We start from the raw sequence: 21,228 nt of genomic DNA on the forward strand, positions 1-21,228 counted from the left end.
TCACCACATCAGAAGACTGTGTATAGCTTGTCACGCATTCACACATTGTCGCATTTACAAAAGGACTTGTCCCTTTGTAGGTGGAATTGGTTTTTCTTTAAATTAATTGCCACATCTCTGTTTATTCTACATCCTTTTTCTTCAGGAGCATATCCTTTGTGAAAATGAAGTGCAGTACCTAGTACAGTATCTGTTAATACTGTGAAATGAATGAGCTGAATTTGGTTTGTGTTGTTATTGTTGTTCTTCGTTGTTACTGTTGTTCTTTGTTAATGAGTTATTTAAGTGGCATAAGAATACAGGTCCATTTTAAATCCATAGGCACTAAGTGAAAAGATTAACAACGCCATCTTATATCCATTCTGTGATTTTGACATCTCAGAAATTAGGATGGATTTTATAGTTACTGGCATCATGGGATTATGATTGGCAGTATTTTTTTAATTTGTTGTTGATAGATAAAACAATGGTGCATCTTCCAGTTAACATCCTAAATTTGATGAAAAATGGTATATATTTAATCCTTGCACTTTTTGAGAGGCGTATTGGCAGAAAGTTGAATTCCATTAAATTTTGCCTCTACTTGAAAGATACATTTGAAGTTGTTTTGTTTTGGGTTTGGAAGAGAAATAAAAGCCAGTCATTTGTTTTCCAAGTACTTCATTGTGAGTTCTTTTTAAAATTACAAAAGCAAAATGTTTAGAATCTCAGTTTCGCAAGATGAAAAAAGTTTTGGAAATGGATGGTGATGATGGTTTCACAACACTGAATGCTGCTGAACTTTACGTTTAGAAATGGTTAAGATGATAAATTTTATGTATATTTTATCACAGTTTTTTTCAAAAAGTAATATGATACTTAACGCCATTGTCCTTCGATAGAGAGATGCATAGAATAAAAAGTGAAAGTCACCTTTGTCCACACACACATTCCAGCTCCTCCCAATTTTCCTCCTTGGTATCTCTTCCCCAGAGGTTTGGTGTGTATCTTTTCAGATATTTCTCTCCTAAGACTTTTCCTTAAAGATGTGTGGGGGTTTCATTGATCCTTCAAGTAATTTTTCACTATAATAAATACAGTTGTAACAGGTAAAATAAAAAATTATTTGAGAGAACGTCCTTTGATAACTGTGCTTTTTTGATCTTAGGATTAAATTTACTATTTTATTTATTCTCCACGATACTTTTTCTTGGAAGTAGTCTGTATAAATTAATTATTGTAGCCAAACAACTTTAGATCTTAATACAGAGCGTGAAGAAAATGTGAGGGAAAGTGCGACATGATAGCCTTAAATTAGCTGCTCAGCAGAAGCAGCCTTTATGTGGTTTCCTTGCAGTTGACCACTCATCCTCCCTCTGTTGATGGGCAACTGTTGTCTCTTAAACCCGGGTCTGGGCTGCTGCAGTAGTTTACTCAGTGGTCTTCCTGGGTCCACTCTGGCTTCCTTCGGTCCTCTTCTCCATTCCTAGGGAGTTCAAAATGTGTGGGCCTTAATCTTGTCTTCTGCCACATTCCCTCTAGAAGCTTCCTGTGGCTCTTGCAACATAGAGTCCTGCATCTTTAGTGTACTCTGCCAGGCCCTGCACATTTGCCTCTGTACTTTTTTTTTTTTTTTTTTTTGAGATGGAGTCTTGCTCTTTTGCCCAGGCTGGAGTGCAGTGGTGCGATCTCGGCTCACTGCAACCTCCGCCTCCCAGGTTCAAGCAATTCTCCTGCCTTAGCCTCCCGAGTAGCTGGGATTACAGGCACTCACCACCATGCCTGGCTAAACTTTGTATTTTTTTTAGTAGAGACAGAGTTTCACCATGTTGACCCGGCTGGTCTTGAACTCCTGACCTTGTGATCTTCCTGCCTCAGCCTTCCAAAGTGCTGGGATTACAGGCGTGAGCCACTGTGCCTGGCCACATTTGCCTCTGTATTAGTCCATTCTCACACTGCTGATAAAGACATACCCAAAATAGGTAATTTGTAAAGAAACAGAGGTTTTGTTGTTGCTGCTGTTGTTGTTGTTTTAAATTTATTTTTTTGAGACGGAGTCTCGCTCTGTCGCTCTCAGCTCGCTGCACGCTCTGCCTTCCTGGTTCACACCATTCTCCTGCCTCAGCCTCCCGAGTAGCTGGGACTATAGGCGCCCACCACCACGGCCTGGCTAATTTTTTTGTATTTTTAGTAGACAGGGTTTCACCACGTTAGCCAGGATGGTCTTGATCTCCTGACCTCATTCATGATCTGCCCGCCTCGGCCTCCCAAAGTGCTGGGATTACAGGCATGAGCCACCGCGCCCGGCCAAGAAACAGAGGTTTAATGGATTCACAGTTCCACGTAGCTGAGGAGGACTCACAATCATGGCAGAAAGTGAAAGACACGTCTTACTTGGTGGCAGACAAGAGAGAATGAGAGCCAAGCTAAAAGGGAAACCCCTTGTAAAACCATGAGATCTCTTGAGACTCAGTCATGACCATGAGAACAGTGTGGGGGAAATTGCCCCCATGATTCACTTATCTCCCTCCAGGTCCCTCCCGCAACATGTGGGAATTGTGGGAGCTATAATTCAAGATGAGATTTGGGTGGGGACACAGCCAAACTGTATCAGCCTTCTTCCTCGCCTCATGACAGCACTTTCGTGCCCTGCATTCCTTGATGTTAACCCTGTTTCAGGGGAAGGCTCCCTGTTCTGTTGGTCTAGCTCATGTCCTGTGCTCTGCTCTTTGTAAGTACTTCTCTTAGCTTATGTCCTCTCTATGAGTTGGGAACCACGTTTTTGTTCACCATCACATCCCTTTAGCTTAGCACATACTTGGCGCTTGGTTCAAAGAAAATTTTTTGAGTGAACCATTTGATTTTGTTTTTTGTTTTATAGAGCTGAGAAGTTTGTAGGTAGGGAGTTGATAGTATCACAAAATTAATCTGTATACCCAGATCTTGGTCCCCTGGCAGTTTGGTTTTCAACCATAACTAGTTATCCTAGAACAGTTTTACCACTTCTTCATTTTTTATTGGGGTTCTTTTGAAAATTAATTTAGACTTTGAAATACCCAGTAACCTGGCCTTTCATTAAGAGGAATCAAGCAGGCCAGGTAGCTTTTTATCATTCCATTGAACATGGCGATGCAAAATGAGCACATATGTGAATTCCTGAAAATCAGCTTGGAATAAACTGTTCTCTAACTGATACTTATTTTAATTCCAGAACATGGTCCAAGACAATTCCTGGGAAAGTGCAGTTCTTCTCAAGTGAGGGTTCTGACACATCTATACCAATTCCAATAGTGCCACTACGGGGTGTGGATGACTCCTACCCGCCCCAGAAGAAGTCCTTCATGATGCTCAAGTACATGCACGACCACTACTTGGACAAGTATGAATGGTTTATGAGAGCAGATGATGACGTGTACATCAAAGGAGACCGTCTGGAGAATTTCCTGAGGAGTTTGAATAGCAGCGAGCCCCTCTTTCTTGGGCAGACAGGCCTGGGCACCACGGAAGAAATGGGAAAACTGGCCCTCGAGCCTGGTGAGAACTTCTGCATGGGGGGGCCTGGCGTGATCATGAGCCGGGAGGTACTTCGGAGAATGGTGCCGCACATTGGCAAGTGTCTCCGGGAGATGTACACCACCCATGAGGACGTGGAGGTGGGAAGATGTGTCCGGAGGTTTGCAGGGGTGCAGTGTGTATGGTCTTATGAGGTAAGAACAGAATTCTTTACCACGGGAAAAACTTAATTTTGTCAATTTTGTCATTAGTTCTCAGTGTATCATAGGAAATAAGAGATGATATCCTCTTTGAGGGTTAAAGTTGGTGGTATTCTACATTTTTAGCCTTAGATTAAAAGTTTCAGTTCCCCTTTATTACCTTTTCTCAGCTTCTATACGTTTTCTCCCCCCCCACACACACACACACACAGTCTTGCTCTGTCTTCCAGACTGGAGTGCAGTGGTGTGATCTCGGCTTACTGCAACCTCTGCCTTCTGGGTTCAAGCAATTCCCCTGCCTCAGCCTCCCGAGTAGCTAGGATTATAGGCATGCACCACCACACTAGGCTAATTTTTGTATTCTTAATAGAGACGAGGTTTCACCATGCTGGGCAGGCTGGTCTTGAACTCTTGACCTCGTGATCTACCCGCCTCAGCCTCCCAAAGTGCTGGGATTACAGGCATGAGCCACTGCGCCTGGCTCTTCCATACTTTTGTCCTAATACTTAATAAATAATGGCATTTGGGGCCTAAAGAATAGATAATGGTTTGTTAATGGTCACGATGATATTTTCTTGATTATCCAGAAAATCATCTTGTCTGACTTCTGATTCCACAGATGTAATTGCAAGAATGCAGGATATCTCCCTATTTGTTTTTGCAAAGGCCTGGCTCTTGTCATCTGGTCATAATGACCTACACAGATTAGAAACTTATCTGTTTTGAATTTATAAAAGGAATCATGATGTAAAAAAGCCAATAGCATTTGGTTTTGCATTTGTTGTGTACCTTGACTTTCAGATAGTGACTGTAATCTGTGAGTTTACAATATAGTTATTGCTTTAGAATAGGTGTCATTCAGCTTCTGAGTTACTGTGACACATAAATGAAATTGCCGAAGGAAGTCCAATTGTAGATGTTTTCTCTGTAGCAGTTCTAGAGAAGATGAGTTGGCTTTGGACTTTCCTCTGTTGTTATTGGCAGTGTGCTCCCTTTGCCTGCAGTTTGCAGAATCTGGTATCAGTTAGGGTGAAAGAAATTATTTAGGTTGTGTTGTCTTTAGATTAATAAACTATTGGCAGTTGTGAGGAGCAGAGGGAATTGCTAGATCTTTTGCCTAAGAAAAAGAATACACTTTCTGATATGAACTGTTAGCTTTTTTCTGAACTAATTTTCTAAAGCCCGTACTTGAGTGAAAGAGTAGTATTCTTGCCTGTACTTGTCTACCCCCAGACTTGCTTTTAAATGTCTGCTAATCACTCATTTTTTTGTTGTTTGTTTGAACTTTAGGGAAGTGGACATTTTCAAGCATACACGGGGTGGTCATGTAATTTTTAATTATAAAGTCACAAATACATTTTAAGTCCTAAATGTGATCTTGGGTGAACGCTTTAATCCCTGTGTGCCTTACGCTATCCCCCCAACCCCAGCACATAGGGGATGGCTCACTGGGCCTGCAGGATCTCTCTGTTGTCACGGATTTTTGCAGTGAGGAAAGCTGAGGATTTCACGCTGTTTTAAGCAGAATACAGCTGGCAGTATTTCTGCATTTTCCCCATCCTAATTAAGTAGTTATAGCCTTAACACATTTCATTATGGTTAAAACATGTAACACGTTGTGTATTTTGGAACACTTTCCCCTGACCATCATCTCCAAGAAGCCAACCTTTCTTGCTGTAATCATAGAAAACAGACCTTCTTTTGGGAGAGAAAAAGTGTGTCTTAGTGTGGTCATGTTGTTATATACTGCTGGACAGACACCAATGGAGCCAGTCTCTTGAGTTTGATCAAGAACTTGGGTTTAGCATTAGTGCCAAGATGTAGTTAGAAAGTGTCATCCTGGGGCTGCAGGGGTGGGAGGCCATTTTGGAGATGATTTTCCTCTGATATGAGGTAATTACAAAAGGTTTCTGATGGCCTATGAAGGGGTGCATGGGGTACATGGAATTATCCTGTCTGGACACTTGAAGCCTCCTCTTAGGCTTGATGCATCCTGTCAGTGTTCGTATCAGCTAAAGGGACCTGGTTGGTGAGAAGGCCCCCAACCTGGGTAGTTCCCTGTCTCCCTGCCTTGGGAGGTGGGTCCGGGACAGCAGCAGCAAGACTCTCCCTGGGAGTGTGGTGAGTTGGGCCTGCTGCAGCTCTGCATTTCTTTAAATGCCCTGTGGTGATGGAGCTTTGACTCAATGCTGCAGGCTTCTCCTCAGGGGCTTGTGCCACAGGGCCCTCCCACCTGCAGTGCCCAGAGTTCTCTTTTTCTCTTCTGTGAGCTGCCTTGCCTGTTCATAGTCTTGGCCCATATTTCTGCTGAAATGTCTGTCTTAGGGTTTTGTTGAAGCGCTTTATTCTGGATGGAGTATCTTTTCTCAGACTATGACTTATCTTTTCACTTTAATTGTGGGATTTTTATTGTACATGAATTGTGAATATTTAAGTGCAATCTAATGCATCATTCTTTTCTTTTACGGTTTATGCTTTTGTGCCTTGTTTAAGAAATTCTTCCCTTTCTTAGGTCACGAATATTTTTTCTCCTGTATGTTTTCTTGTGTTTAAAGTGTTGCCTTTCACGTGTAGTTCTTCATTATAATTTTAAGAATTCATCTATTGGAATACTTGCCATCTTATTAGACCTTTGATTTCTATGTTTTTTTCTTTTTCTTTTTATAAAACTTTAAGTGCTTCTAACCTAAGTTGTTATTAGGGTTTATCATTGTGTTTACCACTCAGGTAAAATTAATCCTTCGTGTGGATGAGGAACTTTTTATTAAACTTCCTGTAAATCTAGTTTCCCCATTAAGGCTCACATTATGGGAAATTATTGAGGTGTAGTCTTATGTTAAAGTCAATTATGTTAAGCTTTGGGACTTGGAAGGTACTTATTTTGCCCTATTATAAACCTAGCCAGAAGGTATAATTTTTTTTGGCAAGTAGAAATAATACCTTGGGATAACACTTAGGTAATTAAAATGACTTGTGAGGAAAGGAACAACTATCAAAATCAAAGTCAAGATTCATTTCTAAACTTGTTTTGATAATTATTGGTGGTTATTAATAAATAGACTTGAGAACTTTGTTTGGAAATAATGTTAAACTCACAGAAAAGTCACAAGAGAGTAAGAGCGTAGGCCTTGAGGCTGGAGAAGAGCTGAGAGGAGCTCGGCTCCTGGTTCCCCTTGCCACATGGTGTCAGCAGTATTGACTCAACTCAGGTGAGGCTTTTTTGAGAATTATTATTGAAAGGTTTGAAATAGAAATTCATTTTATCAAGGCAAGTGCATTAAAAGCTATACTACTCTTAAGAGGGAACAAAAAGAAAGTTGACTTAAGTAACCTATTCATTTTGTCTTTTAACTTTCGAGTTGACGTGTACTATACCTATGGAAAAGTGCATAGGTCGTAAGTGTTGAGCTCAGTGGATTTTCACAGACTGCATGCAGGCAACCAGTACCCGGATCTTTCTTTTATTATTTCTCATATTTGACTAGGGGTGAAGGTGTAGAGAGTAATCGTTATTAATGAAATTTGGAGATAGGCAAAGGTGGATTTGACAACTTTAAAATGTTTATTGTTTTTAATAGCCGATACTGTCATGTGGCTCAAAATTCAGAAGTGCAAAGGGCTTTTAGGAATATGTCTTCCTTCCTCTGCCTCCAGCCCCTGGGCTTCCACTGTGAATCAGCCACCACGGTGCCTCCTTATGGAGGTTTCCTGTGTGTCTTATCGTATCATATACAAACAATTAAGTTTCTTCTCTCCCCATTTACATGAATGGTAGCGTAATACTACTATCTATGTCTTGGAAGATTTCCTATTTGCCTATTTGGTAAATAAAACAACTTCATTTTTTTGATGGACATTCAGGCTATTTCCAGTTCTTTCAGCACTGTTGCTAGGGGGTCATTTAACCCAAGGCTCCCCAACCTTTTTCATGTCATGACATTGACTCCGTTCACTCACGCTGAGGAGCCTGTCTCCAGGGGCTGCTGTTACCCCAATCCCTAGCTGCTGTTATCCCAATCCCTAACTGCTGTCCCCTCCACCACCCTTACAGCCCCATACTACTCTAGGCCTGGAAGGATTATTATCTGGGCACATGTGGAACTTCTTTGTGTTACACCCGCACACCAAAATATACCAGTTATGAAGCTCTGAGTTAGCCAGTAAGTACTTGTTAAAGGCTCATTAATGAGCCCAGAACTGCCCTCTGAATTGGTAGGGAAATTGCAAAAGATTGAAACATGAATGGCCGCCTTTTTCTCCCTGAAGGACTTTAGAGTAGTTGAGGAGACAAAGACCATATGTTCATGAAACAGTTGAAGAGAAATTAAAAATATGAAACCCTATGATACTGATTTTAAATATAAAACAGTGCGGGGAAGGCTGAAATGGATAATGTTCTTTCTTTGGGAAGGCATATCATCAAGGGAAATTGGAGTTTGCAGCAAAATATGTAAAAAGATAAAATCTTCCTGGTTAGTCTGACTGTCTTATAAAGGAATGTTGAACATCCATGTACCAGAAGCCTGGGGTATTTTTCCCTTTAATAATAGAAGAAATACCGTTTCTTTAAAAAAAAAAAAAATGACACATTGCAGTTGTACGTATTGGTGGAGTATGGTTTAATGTATTCATGTATATGTTGCATAATGATCAAATCAGGAAGATTAACATGTCCATCACCTCATGAGAGGTTTTTGAATGTTCTCTCCACAAAGAAATAATTTTTCTTGACTTTGGGTTGTCATGGAGATGGCTTGTGTTACAGTAGTTGCTTCCTCACTCATTTAGGCTGCCCGTTAAACTCGCAGGCCTGAGAACCAGGCAGACCCTCAGTGGCAAGAATAGATGTCCCAAAGAGTGAGCACTAATGCTGCATGTTCTATCCATTATCAAAAGTGGGGTATTAGGGCAGGCGTGGTGGCTCACGTCTGTAGTCCCAGCGCTTTGGGAGGCCAGGGTGGATGAATCACTTGAGGTCAGGAGTTCAAGACCAGCCTGGCCAACATGGTGAAACCTCGTCTTTACTAAAAATACAAAAATTAGCTGGGCATGGTGGCAGGCACCTGTTGTCCTAGTTACTCAGGGGGCTGAGGCAGGAGAATCACTTGAACCTGGGGGGCAGAGGTTGAAGTGAGCCGAGATCATGCCGCTTCACTTCAGCCTGGGCAAAGGGCAAAACTCCGTCCGCCCCTACCCCCCCCCAAAAAAGTGGGATATTGAAGTCTGTAATACCATTGTTATTTTTAAGGCAGACTCTCGCTCTGTTACCCAGACTGGAGTACAGTGGCATGACCTCAGCTTGCTGCAACCTCTGCCTCCTGGGTTCAAGTGATTGTCGGGCCTTAGTCTCCTGAGTACCTGGGATAACAGGAGTGTGCCACCATGCCCAGCTAAATTTTGTATTTTTATTAGGGATGGAGTTTCACCATGTTGACCAGGCTGATCTTGAACTCCTGGCCTCAAGTGATCTGCCTGCTTTAGCCTCCCAAAATGCTGGAATCACAGCTGTGAACCACCACACCTAGTCAGAAATCTCTAATGTTATTGTTGAATTGTCTGTTTCTTCCTTCAATTCTGTCAGGTTTTTCTCCTTTTATTTCAGGGCTGTGTTTTGGGATGTATATATGTTTATATTTGATGGATAGATACTTGTATCGTTATAAAATTCCTTCTTTGTCTCTAGTAACAATTTTTGTCTAAAGTCTATTTTGTCTGATATTAGTATAACGACTCCAGCTCTCTTGGTTACCATTTGCATGGTATATCTTTTTTCATCCTTTTGCTTTCAACTTGTTTGTGTCTTTGAATGTAAAGTATGTCTCTCATGAAGACAGCATATAGTTGGATCATTTAAAAAATTCGTTCTGTCAATTTTGCCTAATAATTGGAGTGTTTAATTAATTTGCATTTAATATAATTACTGATAGAGGAGGACTTATGCCTGCCATTTTGCTATTTTCTGTATGTCATATCTTTGTTTTTCTGTTACTCCAATACTGCCTTTTTTATTACCTAGTGTACCATTGTAATTCCCTTGTCATTTCTTTTACTGTATTGTTTAGTAGTTGCCTTGGGAATGAACATCTTACCTGATAATTTAGTTCTGATTAATACCAACTTAATAGTAGTAAACACAAGATTTGCTCGTGTGTAGCTGTGTTCTCTCCTCTCTTTGTGTGGTTGCTATCAAATAAATTATATCTTTATACATTGTATGCCAGTCAATAGAGAGTTGTAATAATTGCTTTATATACTTGTATTTTAAATCAGATCAGAGAAAAAAGGAATTATAAATAAAAATACATTTATATCCTTTTTTACCTATGTAGTTACCCTCATTGGGCTTTTTATTTATGCCTATTTGAGTTACTGTATAATGTTCTTTCATTTCAGCTTGAAAGACTTCCTTAAATATTTTTCATAGAGCAAGTTTGCTAGACATGAATTCTCTTTGTTTCTCTTGGAATGTCCTAATTTCTCCTTCACTTTTTTCCTAATGTCTCCTTCACTTTTTTCCTAATTTCTCCTTCACTTTTGAAGGACATCTTTGTTAGATATAGAATTCTTGGTTGCCAATCTTTTTCTTTTATCACTTTGAATGGAGGCTATCTGGCATTCATGGTTTTTGATAAATCAGTTTTAATCTTACTGAGGAGCCTTTGTATGTCATGAGTTGCTTTTCTTGCTACTACTCTTAAGATTCTCTTTGGCTTTCAACAGTTTGATAGGATGTGTCTAGGTGATTCCTTTGTGTTTATCATACTTGGAGTTTGTTGTGTCTCTTGGATATGTGGCTTGTTTTTCATCAAATTTGGAGATTTTTCACTTATTATTTCTTGAGTATTTCTGCCCCTTTCTCTCTGTTTCTATTTTCCTTTGGAACGCCCATCATGCTGTGTTCTACTCATTTTTACTCCTGTTTTCTTTCTCTTTCTCACTCTAGATAATTGCAGTGGCCTACTTTCAGTTTCATGGATTCTTTCTTCTGCCTGTTCAAATCTGCTGTGATATTTTCATTTCAGATATTGTACTTTTCAACTCCATAATTTCTGTTTGGCTCATTAAAAATACAAATAATTTCTGTCTCTGTATTGGCTACTTTTCCCCCCTTTGTATGGGCCTTACTTTCTTGTTTCTTTGCATATCTCATAATTTTTTTTGGAAACTGGACATTTACTTACTATTATTTAAATGTGACAGCTCTTGAAATCACATTCTACCCCTTCTTCAGGGATGTTATTGCTGGGCTTTGTTGTTTGTTTAGTGTCTTTTCAGAACCAGTTCTGTACAGTGTATTTTTTTTGTATGTGGCCACTGAAGTCTCTCCATGATTTGTTTAGTGCTTAGCTAATGACTGGACAGAGATTTCCTTAGATGCCTGGAACTAAAAAGTTTCTGACTCTTTGCTGAGGGGTATGTGTACATGTTGGTGCTTGCCCTGAACACTCACCAGGCAGTTGACAACTCTGCCTTAACCTTCACTTGACTTGCTTATACAGAGAGCTTAGGGCCTTCTTGGATCTTTGCTGAACCTGCACACACCCCCACACATGCATGTGGCCTTGTAGATTCCCAGGAGTAATATACTGAAGCTTTTTCAAAACCCCATATCACATCTTATTCCTTGCTTTTCTTTTTAAGCTTTTTATGTAGCCTGTTTTTTTTTTTGTTTTTTTTGTTCCCCTACCTCTCCTCCCCCGCCAGGTTTATGGTTAGCCATCCCCTTGGGCAGTGCAATATTCAGCAATTGCCTGTGATTGTTCTTGACCAGCCCCCCTTCTGCTTCCAAGAAGCTGTTTGCAATAGAAAAATTCTGAGTCAGGTCAAATACAACATTGCAAGGTCTTCCAGGGAACCAGATAGGTCAGACAATGACAGTTCTTTGGGAATGGGGCTTTGAAGGAGCTGCAGCCGCTTTATGACCCCTCTAGTGGCTTCCAGGCTGCTGGTTTTTGCTGTGATTGTAGACTGTTGTTTTTCAAGGCTAGGGTAGAAAACAGACTGGAAATAGGGCAAATTAAAATGCCATAAAACTTACTATTACCAAAATTTTTGTCTTTTTCTTGCATAAATGCTGTCTGGATTACTGCAAAGCTTTAATATCCAGAGTCCTGAAAAGGTTGTCTCTGCCCATTTTTGCCAGCATTCTCTTTACTTTTAGGGCAGACAGAATTTTTGGAGGTCTTCACTCTGCCATTTTCACTGATGTCACCTAGGAGCATCCATTATGGGGCCTTAGCTCCACAGCTTAAATTTTGCTTTTTATAATTAAATGAATTATGCTGAGTGTCCCCTTACACTCTGATTAAGAAGTCAGGGTATTGTGCTCTAAAAATTAGAAAGACTTCAACCAATTAGTTACAATATTCACATACATTAATTTCAAAAATAAAAAAAAAATTTTTGGACATCTGTAGCAAGACACTGTGCTAGCTGGAGACACAGCAGTGCAGAAAGCCAAGACCATGGTCTCCTATATGCTGGTGGAGCGAGGTGGGGTGCAGTGAGACAGACAGTGCAGAGGAGTATGTGTGGTATGTTTAGGACATAGCATAGTGGTCAGCATGACTGTAGTGGAATGATGAGGCAGAGCGGGGCGAAGGGTAAGGCCAGACAACACCAGAGTTGAGGGGATGCAGGGAATGCTAAGGACATTGGTTTGGGCACAAATAGGCCTGACTTGAATCATGTTGCCTCATTCGGCTTCGTTCTTCACTAGCGGTGTGGTCTTGGGCAGCGAGTTACCTGACTCCCCTGAACCTTAATTTCCTTAAAAATGGGGTGAGGGTAGAAATTGTCTACCTTATAGGATGGTTCCAAGGATAAATTGAGAAGATGCATGTTGCCTATTACCATAGCTCATGTTTGGGACATGCTTGTGAAATGTGAGGTGGGCTCTGGTGGGAGGCAACTGGATCATGGGAGTGGATCCCTCATAAATGGTTTGGTTGTGGTGCTGTCCTCCTAATAGTAAGTTAGTTCTTTACAAGATCCGGTTGTTTAAACATGTGTACCACCCCCCTTCTCTTGCTCCCATCTGTGCCATGTGAGATGACATGCTTGTGAAATGTGAGGGCTACCGGAAACTATCCTCAAGTATCTGAAAAGCAAAGCCCTTCAGAACTCATTCCCTGAGACCGCACATAGATTTTGATCTATATAAACAAATACATGAATATGCTTTGTAGTAATATTATAGTCTTGGAATCCCATGTGTTTGTTTTTACAATTTAGGGAAGACTATTTTGACAGAACCAATCATAGTTTACCTAAGATGGATGTGTTAGCTGCTTTAAATCTGTGATTATTTTGTTGGCAGAACAAACCTTCTCCAGGTACGTGGACATCTCTGAAATGGTTTCACCCTTGGCTATATCAGAGTCCTGTGATTGTGAGAGCCTATTAGCACATTCTCAGGAGGTGGGATCGACATATCATTTTCTTTATCTTAAGACATAGCACAGTGGCATTTCCTGTATACATTTGAAGAGATTGAGATCACAGCTGTTATCACCTCAGTTCCCATAATAGAACTGATGTGTTAGTCCATTCTCGCGCTGCTATAAGGAAATATCTGAGACTGGGTAATTTATAAGGAAAAGAGGTTTAATTGACTGGTGGTTCAGTAGGCTGTACAGGAAGCATAGCACAGGCATCTGCTTGGCTTCTGGGGAGGCTTCAGGGAGCTTCTCATGGTGGAAGGCAGAGGGGAAGCAAACATCTCACATGGCACAGATGGGAGCAAGGGAAGGGGGTGGTATACATGTTTAAATAACCGGATCTTGTAAAGAACTAACTCACTGTTAGGAAGACAGCACCACAACCAAACCATTCATGAGGGATCCACCCCCATGATCTAGTTGCCTCCCACTGGAGCCCACCTCCAACACTGGGAATTGCATTTCAACATGAGATATGGGTGGGGACAAATATCCAAACTGTATCAGCGGTAGTCTGCCTTTTAAAACATACATCAATATTCAAAGCATTTTGAGATAAAAATAAAACAAGGCTCAACAGTGGCTCATGCCTGTAATCTCAGCACCAAGATGGGAGAATCACTTGAGCCCGGGAGTTCAAGACCAGCCTGGGCAACATAGTAAGACCCTGTCTCTGTCAAAAAAAAAAAGAAAAAGAAAGAAAAAAATTGGCTGGGTATTTTGTTGCACGCTTGTGGTCCTAGCTCCTTTGGAGGTGAGGTAGGAAGATGGCTTGAGCCTGGAAGGTTGAGGCTGCAGAGAGCTGTGATTGTGCCACTGCACACCAAGGCAGGATACTGTAAGCTATAAGGGAAAGCACAGGGTGGGTGCTTGGATCAATTAGAGCAGACAGGATGAGTTGGGGAGCTGTGGGAGGCACTCCGGTTGCCTGGGCCATGCCCTTCTGTAAAGGTGGCTGGGTTTCTGGACTGTTCCAACCAATCACGAAGGCATCCTTTCACATTTTTAAGAGGTCTTAAGATGGCATCAGCAAAGCTTTTGAGTCTTTAGTTCTAACATTTAATCATCTTTATTGAACTAATAAGACCCTCTGCTGTTTGAAAAGGAACAGGTGAGGGAACAAAGGTGAAACTGGATCTGGTGGTGGCAGTGTTGTTCATCTAAGGCAGTGTTGTCTGGGATAGGAAAATCGGAGGTAAAATGTAAGGTTTAGAAGTGTAAGTCAGTGTATGTGTGGACTTCAAGTATTAGCATTGCCTGTGGGTCTTAGACCAGGTGGGAGTTTCTTAGAGGCAGACCATCTGCAAGAGAATCACTTCAGGTGCTTGCTAATGGGCAAATTTCTAGGCCCCAGACTTGGCAAGTGGAGTCCAGTGATCTGCATTGTTTACAGGCTTCTCTGGTAAATTTTATACTTGCTAATGTTTAAGAACCATCATTGCCATTTAGCCCTGGGTCTTTCTAGTAAGTAACTTTTATAAAGTCAGGTTGGTGGGAGGCCAGACTTGGCACACAAATGCCCCCAGTCATATATTTGATAGGTTAATGCTTTATATATATGTATTCTTTTCCTTTCTTCTCTCCTCTGAGCCATGTTACTGTCAATGAGTTGTATAACCAGATGCAGTAATGTGTTACTTAATGACAGGGATGCATTCTGAGAAGTATGTCCTCAGGTGATTTTGTTGTATAAACATCATAGAGAGCACTTGCACAAGCCTAGACGGTACAGCCTCCAATATACCTAGGCTGTATGGTGTAGCCTGCAGCTCCTAGGCTCCAAACCTGTACAGCATGTTACTGTGCTGAATACTGTAGGCAACTGGAACACAATGGTGTTTGTATTTCTAAACATATCACAACATATGAAAGGTACAGTAAAAATAAGGTATTACAATCTTACGGGACCACAGTATAAGGGGTCAGTTGTTGACTGAGACGTCGTTACAGGGGCCATGACTGTAAAAGTGAGCAGATGAGTGGTCAGCACTAAATCCTGAGTCACAATGTGGAAGTATTCTGTATTAGATGAGACGATGAAAACAAAGAACTTTTGGCCAGGGATTAAACCGACAAACACCTTAAAGCTAAAACTAAATGATATTTTAAAACATCTTTTGTTTCTGTAATTGATGATTTCACAAATATTCATGTGGTCTGGTTATAAAAGCCTTCTTAAGTCTTAGCTTTTGTTGCCATGAACTGTAACTCCAGATTTATTTATCAAACAAATTATAGTTTAAAGAAGGTAGTTGGTCGGGCACAGTGGCTCATGCCTGTAATCCTAGCACTTTGGGAGGCTGAGGTGGGTGGATCATGTGAGGTCAGGAGTTCAAGACCAGCCTGGCCAACATGGCAAAACCCTGTCTCTACTAAAAATACAAAAAATTAGCTGGGCGTGGTGGTGAGCACCTATAATCCCAGCTACTCAGGAGGCTGAGGCAGGAGAATCACTTGAACCTGGCGGGGCAGAGGTTGAAGTGAGCCGAGATCACACCACTTCTCTACAGCCTGGGCAAAAAGCAAAACTCTGTCTCAAATAAAGTAGTTAACAAAGTATTTGTTAATCACTGTGGTGGTTTTAATGCTTGTTTTAAAGTCTTTGATAATCTTCCTCCTGGAAGTGGAGCTTAATTTCCCTCCTCTTGACTGTGGAGGAACAGGGTGACTCAAGTCTCCTTAATGGAGAATGGGAATCTGGTGGACACCACCTTGACATCACAGGAGTGGGTCACATTTGTATCAGGTACCCCCTCAATGTGATGGCATGAGAAAGACATGTCACCTCTGCATAGTCTTCCCCAAATCCACAACCCCAGTTTAATCAGGAGAAAACTTCAGACAAATCCAAGGTGTGAGACTTTCCACAGGATACTTGATCCGTGTTCTTCAAAAGTGTCAGGGTCACGAAAAGCAAGGAAAGACAGGGAAACTATCAGAGGTTAGAGGTGACCAAGGAGGTGGGATTACTAAATGTACTGTGGGGCCCTAGATTGGATGAGAAAAAGGACATTAGTGGGAAAACTGGTGAAATCTGAATAAAGTCTACACTTTCAGTAATAGTGTATACCTATATCAGTTTCTTAGTTTTGCTCTGTGTGGCATAGTAAAGTGAGATGTTAACATCAGAAGAAGTGGGGTGAAGCTGTGGGAACTCTCTCTGCCATCTTTACAATTCTTCTTTAAATCTAAAATCGTCTCAAAGTAGAAAGTGGCTAGAACCAAGAGATAATTGGACACAAAAGTGATGTCGCTTTCTCTGCCTCTGTGTCCTAATGGCTTCTCTATGCCAAGGGGAAACTAGGCAAAGCAATAGAAGACTAGATCCTCTGTGACTCTAAGTGGATATTGTGCAGGATGTGATTTTTAGCTTATTGACTTCTAAGAACCCTCAGACAGAAAGGTCTTTGTGTGTGAGGGCTGTAGACTTCTAACCCTTACAAAGAGCTTATCAGTTGAGCAAGCTTATAATGTGCTGTGTTATTACTGTAAAAAATTTGTAATGGTACCATTACAGCAAAATGTTTCCCTGGCTAAAAAGGTCTTTCAGCATTCACTCCGCAATTTAACGCTCAGGCTTGCTGACATCATCTTGGTTAACCCTGTAGTGTTTGGCTTCTGTGTTTTCTCTCATTGAACTCTTGTAGGGATTTAAAAGAAAAACAAAAAAAGTACAAAGCTATTTTCTTTGATGTCTAGCACTTATTTCCACAGCCTTTTCTTTAAAAACAAAACAAAACAAAAAACTCCCTATGACAAAAAAGTACTATAGGTGCTAGTTTTTCTTTCACATATGTTAACTTGTCTGTGCATTCTCCTGGAACAGATACACTGGTTTTAAAGAAAAAACTTTCATTTAAAATGATGTGGTTTATTTAAGGTAGAAAGTTGAGTACGGTTTCATTTATTTTTACCACCCAAGGCATGCCTGTTTGCTTTTTAGGTGCTTATATATTGATGCTGTAATAATTTAGATTTCTGGTTACTTTATTAGGGTAGGGTGAGCGTGGATATTGAATATCCCAGATAATACAAACTTAATTTTTAAAACTTTGTTTATATATATACATACACACACATATACACACACGTATATACACACACATATATACACACACACATATATACACACACACACACACACACATACACACACACATATATACACATACACATATATATACACACACACACATATATATGTAGAGAGAGAGACTGAGAGAGAAACTCTCAATCCATCACCCAAACTGACGTGCAGTGGGGCAAGCTTGGCTCCTCCTGGGTTCAAGAGATTCTTGTGCCTCAGCTTCCTGAGTAGCCAGAGTTACAGGCACGTTCCAGCACACCTGGCTAATTGTTGTTGTTGTTGTTGTTGTTTTTAGTAGAGAGGATTTTGCCACATTGGCCAGGCTGTTCTTGAACTCCTGACTTTAAGTGATCTGTCCACCTCGGCCTCCCAAATTGTTGGGATTACAGGCGTGAGCCACCGCACCGAGCCTGTTAATATATATTTTTAAAAAATTGTCTGTGTACCTGTGGGTGACAGGCCCTGCTCTAGACATAGGGGCTGCCACAGTGAACACAGCAAAGTTCCTGTTCTCACGATGTGTTTGTTTCTCTATGGGGATGTCAGAAAATAAGGAGACAAATAAATAAATAATGGCAGGTGGCACTGAGTCTGAAGAAATACAAGTATGATAAGGCGGTAGACTGATGGAGGGACGGGGCTGCTTGTCCAGCTGAGAGAGTGAGAGGCAAACCATGGTCATATATGGGAAAAGACCTTTTGAGCAGTTCAAGCAGAGGGCGTGCGGAGGGCCTGAGGCAGTGGAATATGTTCATGACTAAGAAAACATGGAAGCTGAGTTGTTAGAGCACGTGAGTGAGAGGGGCAGCGTCCTGTGAGGCCTGTCCCCTTCTGTGATAAGAACATTGAGGGTTACAGTCAGTGAGCTGAGAGGGCCCTGAGAGTTGGGGCAGACGAGTCTCCATTTCCAGAGGGTTCTTCTGCTCAGCTCATGGAGAAGCAGCTGCAGAGTTGGAGCAGGGAGGTTGGTTGGCAGGCATGCTGATAGTCTGAGAAGAGGCGAGGGAAAGTGACTGGGACCAGGTGAATGATGAGAAGTGGTTGAATGGTGGATACATGGATAAATTTTGCAGGTAGAGTTGGTAGGATGTGGGGAGAGAGACAGGTTGCCTGAGCAGTTGAATTCCCAATGAACTCACAGGAATAGAGTTCCTGGTGAAGGGAAAGACTGAGGAAGTTCAGGCTTGATATACAAATAACATCCGTAGCATATTGATGGTATTTAAGACCAGAGATGGCAGCATATTGATGGTATTTGAGTACATGGGGAGTTAGAGAGATAGAGGCAGGGTCTGAGGGCTGAGCCTTGAGGCTCCAATGGGTTAGAGGTCAGAGATGAGGGGCCACCAGCTGAGGAGACTGAACGGGGAAGGCCAGTGAAGTAGGAGGAAACTGATTTATGTTTGCTTAGTTTGCACTTGCAATGTTTGAACACTCACCATTTGGGTACTTGTTACATTAATAGTTGATTTGGAAGGTGGGTATTTGGGAGATTCTTATCAAAAGTGAATATTATGTTTGAAAAGAGAATCCTAGGCTGAGCACAGTGGCTCACGCCTCTAATCCCAGCACTTTGGGAGGCCCAGGTGGGCGGATCACCTGAGGTCAGGAGTTGAAGACCAGCCTCACCAACATGGAGAAACCCCCTCTCTACTAAAAATACAAAATTAGCCAGGCATGGTGGCACATGCCTGTAATCCCAGCTACTTGGGAGGCTGAGGCAGGAGAACTGCTTGAACTTGGGAGGTGGAGGTTGCTGTGAGCCGAGATGGAGCCATTGCATTCCAGCCTGGGCAAAACGAGCGAAACTCCGTCTCAAAAAAAAAAAAAAAAAAAAAAAGAGACTCCTCTGGTATGGGTGGACAAGGATGGGATATGTGCTGGCATAACAATGGGAAACTTTTTGCTCTGCTGATGACTGGTGTACGAGACAGTGCTTGAAAATAATAAACCCCAATGGCAGCCCAAGAACCAGTGGACCACAGATGACTGGTGGTCAGCACCTGGGCAGAGCTGAGTGGTGTTTGTTTGGAGAAGTAAGCTGTGGAGTGTGCGCCCTGTGTTACAGAGATTTTATTTACCATGAAATTTCACATTTGCTTATATTGATTTAAAAATGTATGATTTGTTTATTTTTTAAAAGATAATCCACCCCTCTCTACCATGGAACGGGATGCATCCTCATGAAGCTGCTTCATACCTTTACCAGTTGCATAGACGTGTACCAGGGTCTCAGCCTTTGTTTTGCAGTCTTCAGTCTATCAACTTTTAAGAGACTGAATGCTGTTGATCATTTGGTGATCTAAGCCTTTTGTAATACTTAAGATTTCCAATTGGACACTTAACTTAGCAGAAATCACTATTAATTTCAGGAGACAGTTATAATTGAACATTGATTCAGTTAAGCCTTTGTAATAGATAGATTTTTTTGGAGGTGGATGAGTTTTAAGGATATCTTATACTTTTGGTATAGAGAGAAACCCCATTTTAAACTGCGTTCTTCTAAGCCTCTGCTTCAGTTCTTCCCTAAAACAGGGTTATTTAACCTTGTCCAAGGTTGTACTGCTTGTAAAGAGATAGATTCAGAGTTTTAATCCAGGCACTCTGACTGTAGAGCCTGCAGTTTGAACTCTAATGATCACATTTTCTTTTTCTGTATGATACTGCACTGTTCCTTTTTATTGTGAATACCGCCAGTATTTGTTTGAAAAGAACCAATTTAAAGTTGAAATGTTGAGAATTTTTGACAAAGGGAAAATTTTCGTGGTTCCTACATTTCTTCATTTGGTGGGATACTTTTAGTATACTCATATGTTTAAGAATATATTCAAGTGACAGCTGTTGGACCTCATAGAGGTGTTTGTTTTTGAGACAGGGTCTTGCTCTGTCACCCTGGCTGGCATGACTATAGCTCAGTGCAGCCTCAAACTCTTGGGCTCAAACAGTCCTCCCACCTCAGCCTTCTATTGGCGTGAGCTACCATGCCCTGCCAGTTTTAACATAAGTTGAACTTTAGGAGAGTTTTATTTATGCACTGCCGGAGTGCAGTGGTGCAATCTCAGCTCACTGCAACGTCCGTCTCCCACATTCAAGCGATTCTCCTGCGTTCAAGCAATTCTCCTGCCTCAGCCTCCCTAGTAGCTGGGATTACAGGCACACACCACTACACCGGGCTAATTTTTTGTATTTTTAGTAGAGACGGGGTTTCACCATGTTGACCAGGCTGTTCTCAAACTCCTGACCTCAGGAGATCCACCTGCCTCAGCCTCCCAAAGGGCTGGATTAACAGGCATGAGCCACTGTGCCCAGCTGGAGAGTTTTAGATTTACGGAAAAATTATAAAGATAATTTATACTTTATTTAGATGTCCTTAGATTTGACCTGCTGTCTTTTTTCTATTGTCATATCTCCAGGCTCCTCCTGTCTGTGCCAGTTTCTTAGGCATTCCTTGTTTTTGATGACCTTGACAATTTTGAGGAGTGCTAGTCAGGTATTTTGTAAAATTTTTCTCTTTTGGGATTTGTCTCATGTTTTTCTCATGATTAAATTGGTGTTATGGATTTCTGAGGGGAAGACTGGAGAGATAAAATGCCATTTCCATCACATCATATCAAAGGTACATACTGTCAGCATAATTTGTTGATGTTGACCTTGATCACCTGGCTGAAGGGAATGTTTGTCATATTTCTTCAGTGCAGAGTTACTCTTTCCCCTCCTTTACATGCTGTGCTCTTCAAGAGAAAGTCACTAATATGCAGCTCACACTTATGGGTGGGGACTTACACTCTACTTCCTTGAGGTTGGAATATCTGTGATTTCTTCTGTTCAGGAGGGAAATTTGTCTGTTCTTCCTCATTTGTTTGTTCAGTTATATATTTATGTCAGTATGGTCTCATGCATATTTATAGTTTGGATTATATACACTTTTATTTTGTTGCTAAACTTGTTCCACCTTTGTCCACTGGGTGCTCTTTCATGGTTGGTCCTTCGTCCCTCCATCCCTTCCTTC

At 41.3% G+C, this 21,228-nt stretch overlaps 1 protein-coding gene across 1 annotated transcript in view; it reads left to right on the forward strand.

The window, feature by feature from the left end:
- Positions 1 to 21,228, forward strand: part of CHSY1 (chondroitin sulfate synthase 1) — a 74,924-nt gene that overhangs the window by 12,409 nt on the left and 41,287 nt on the right. The window contains exon 2 of the mRNA XM_050795802.1: positions 3,191 to 3,686. Coding sequence (XP_050651759.1) covers positions 3,191 to 3,686 — 496 coding nt within the window. The remainder of the gene's footprint in view (positions 1 to 3,190; positions 3,687 to 21,228) is intronic.

The sequence above is a fragment of the Macaca thibetana genome, chromosome 7, assembly GCF_024542745.1.
Source record: "Macaca thibetana thibetana isolate TM-01 chromosome 7, ASM2454274v1, whole genome shotgun sequence".
Lineage (NCBI taxonomy): Eukaryota > Metazoa > Chordata > Mammalia > Primates > Cercopithecidae > Macaca > Macaca thibetana.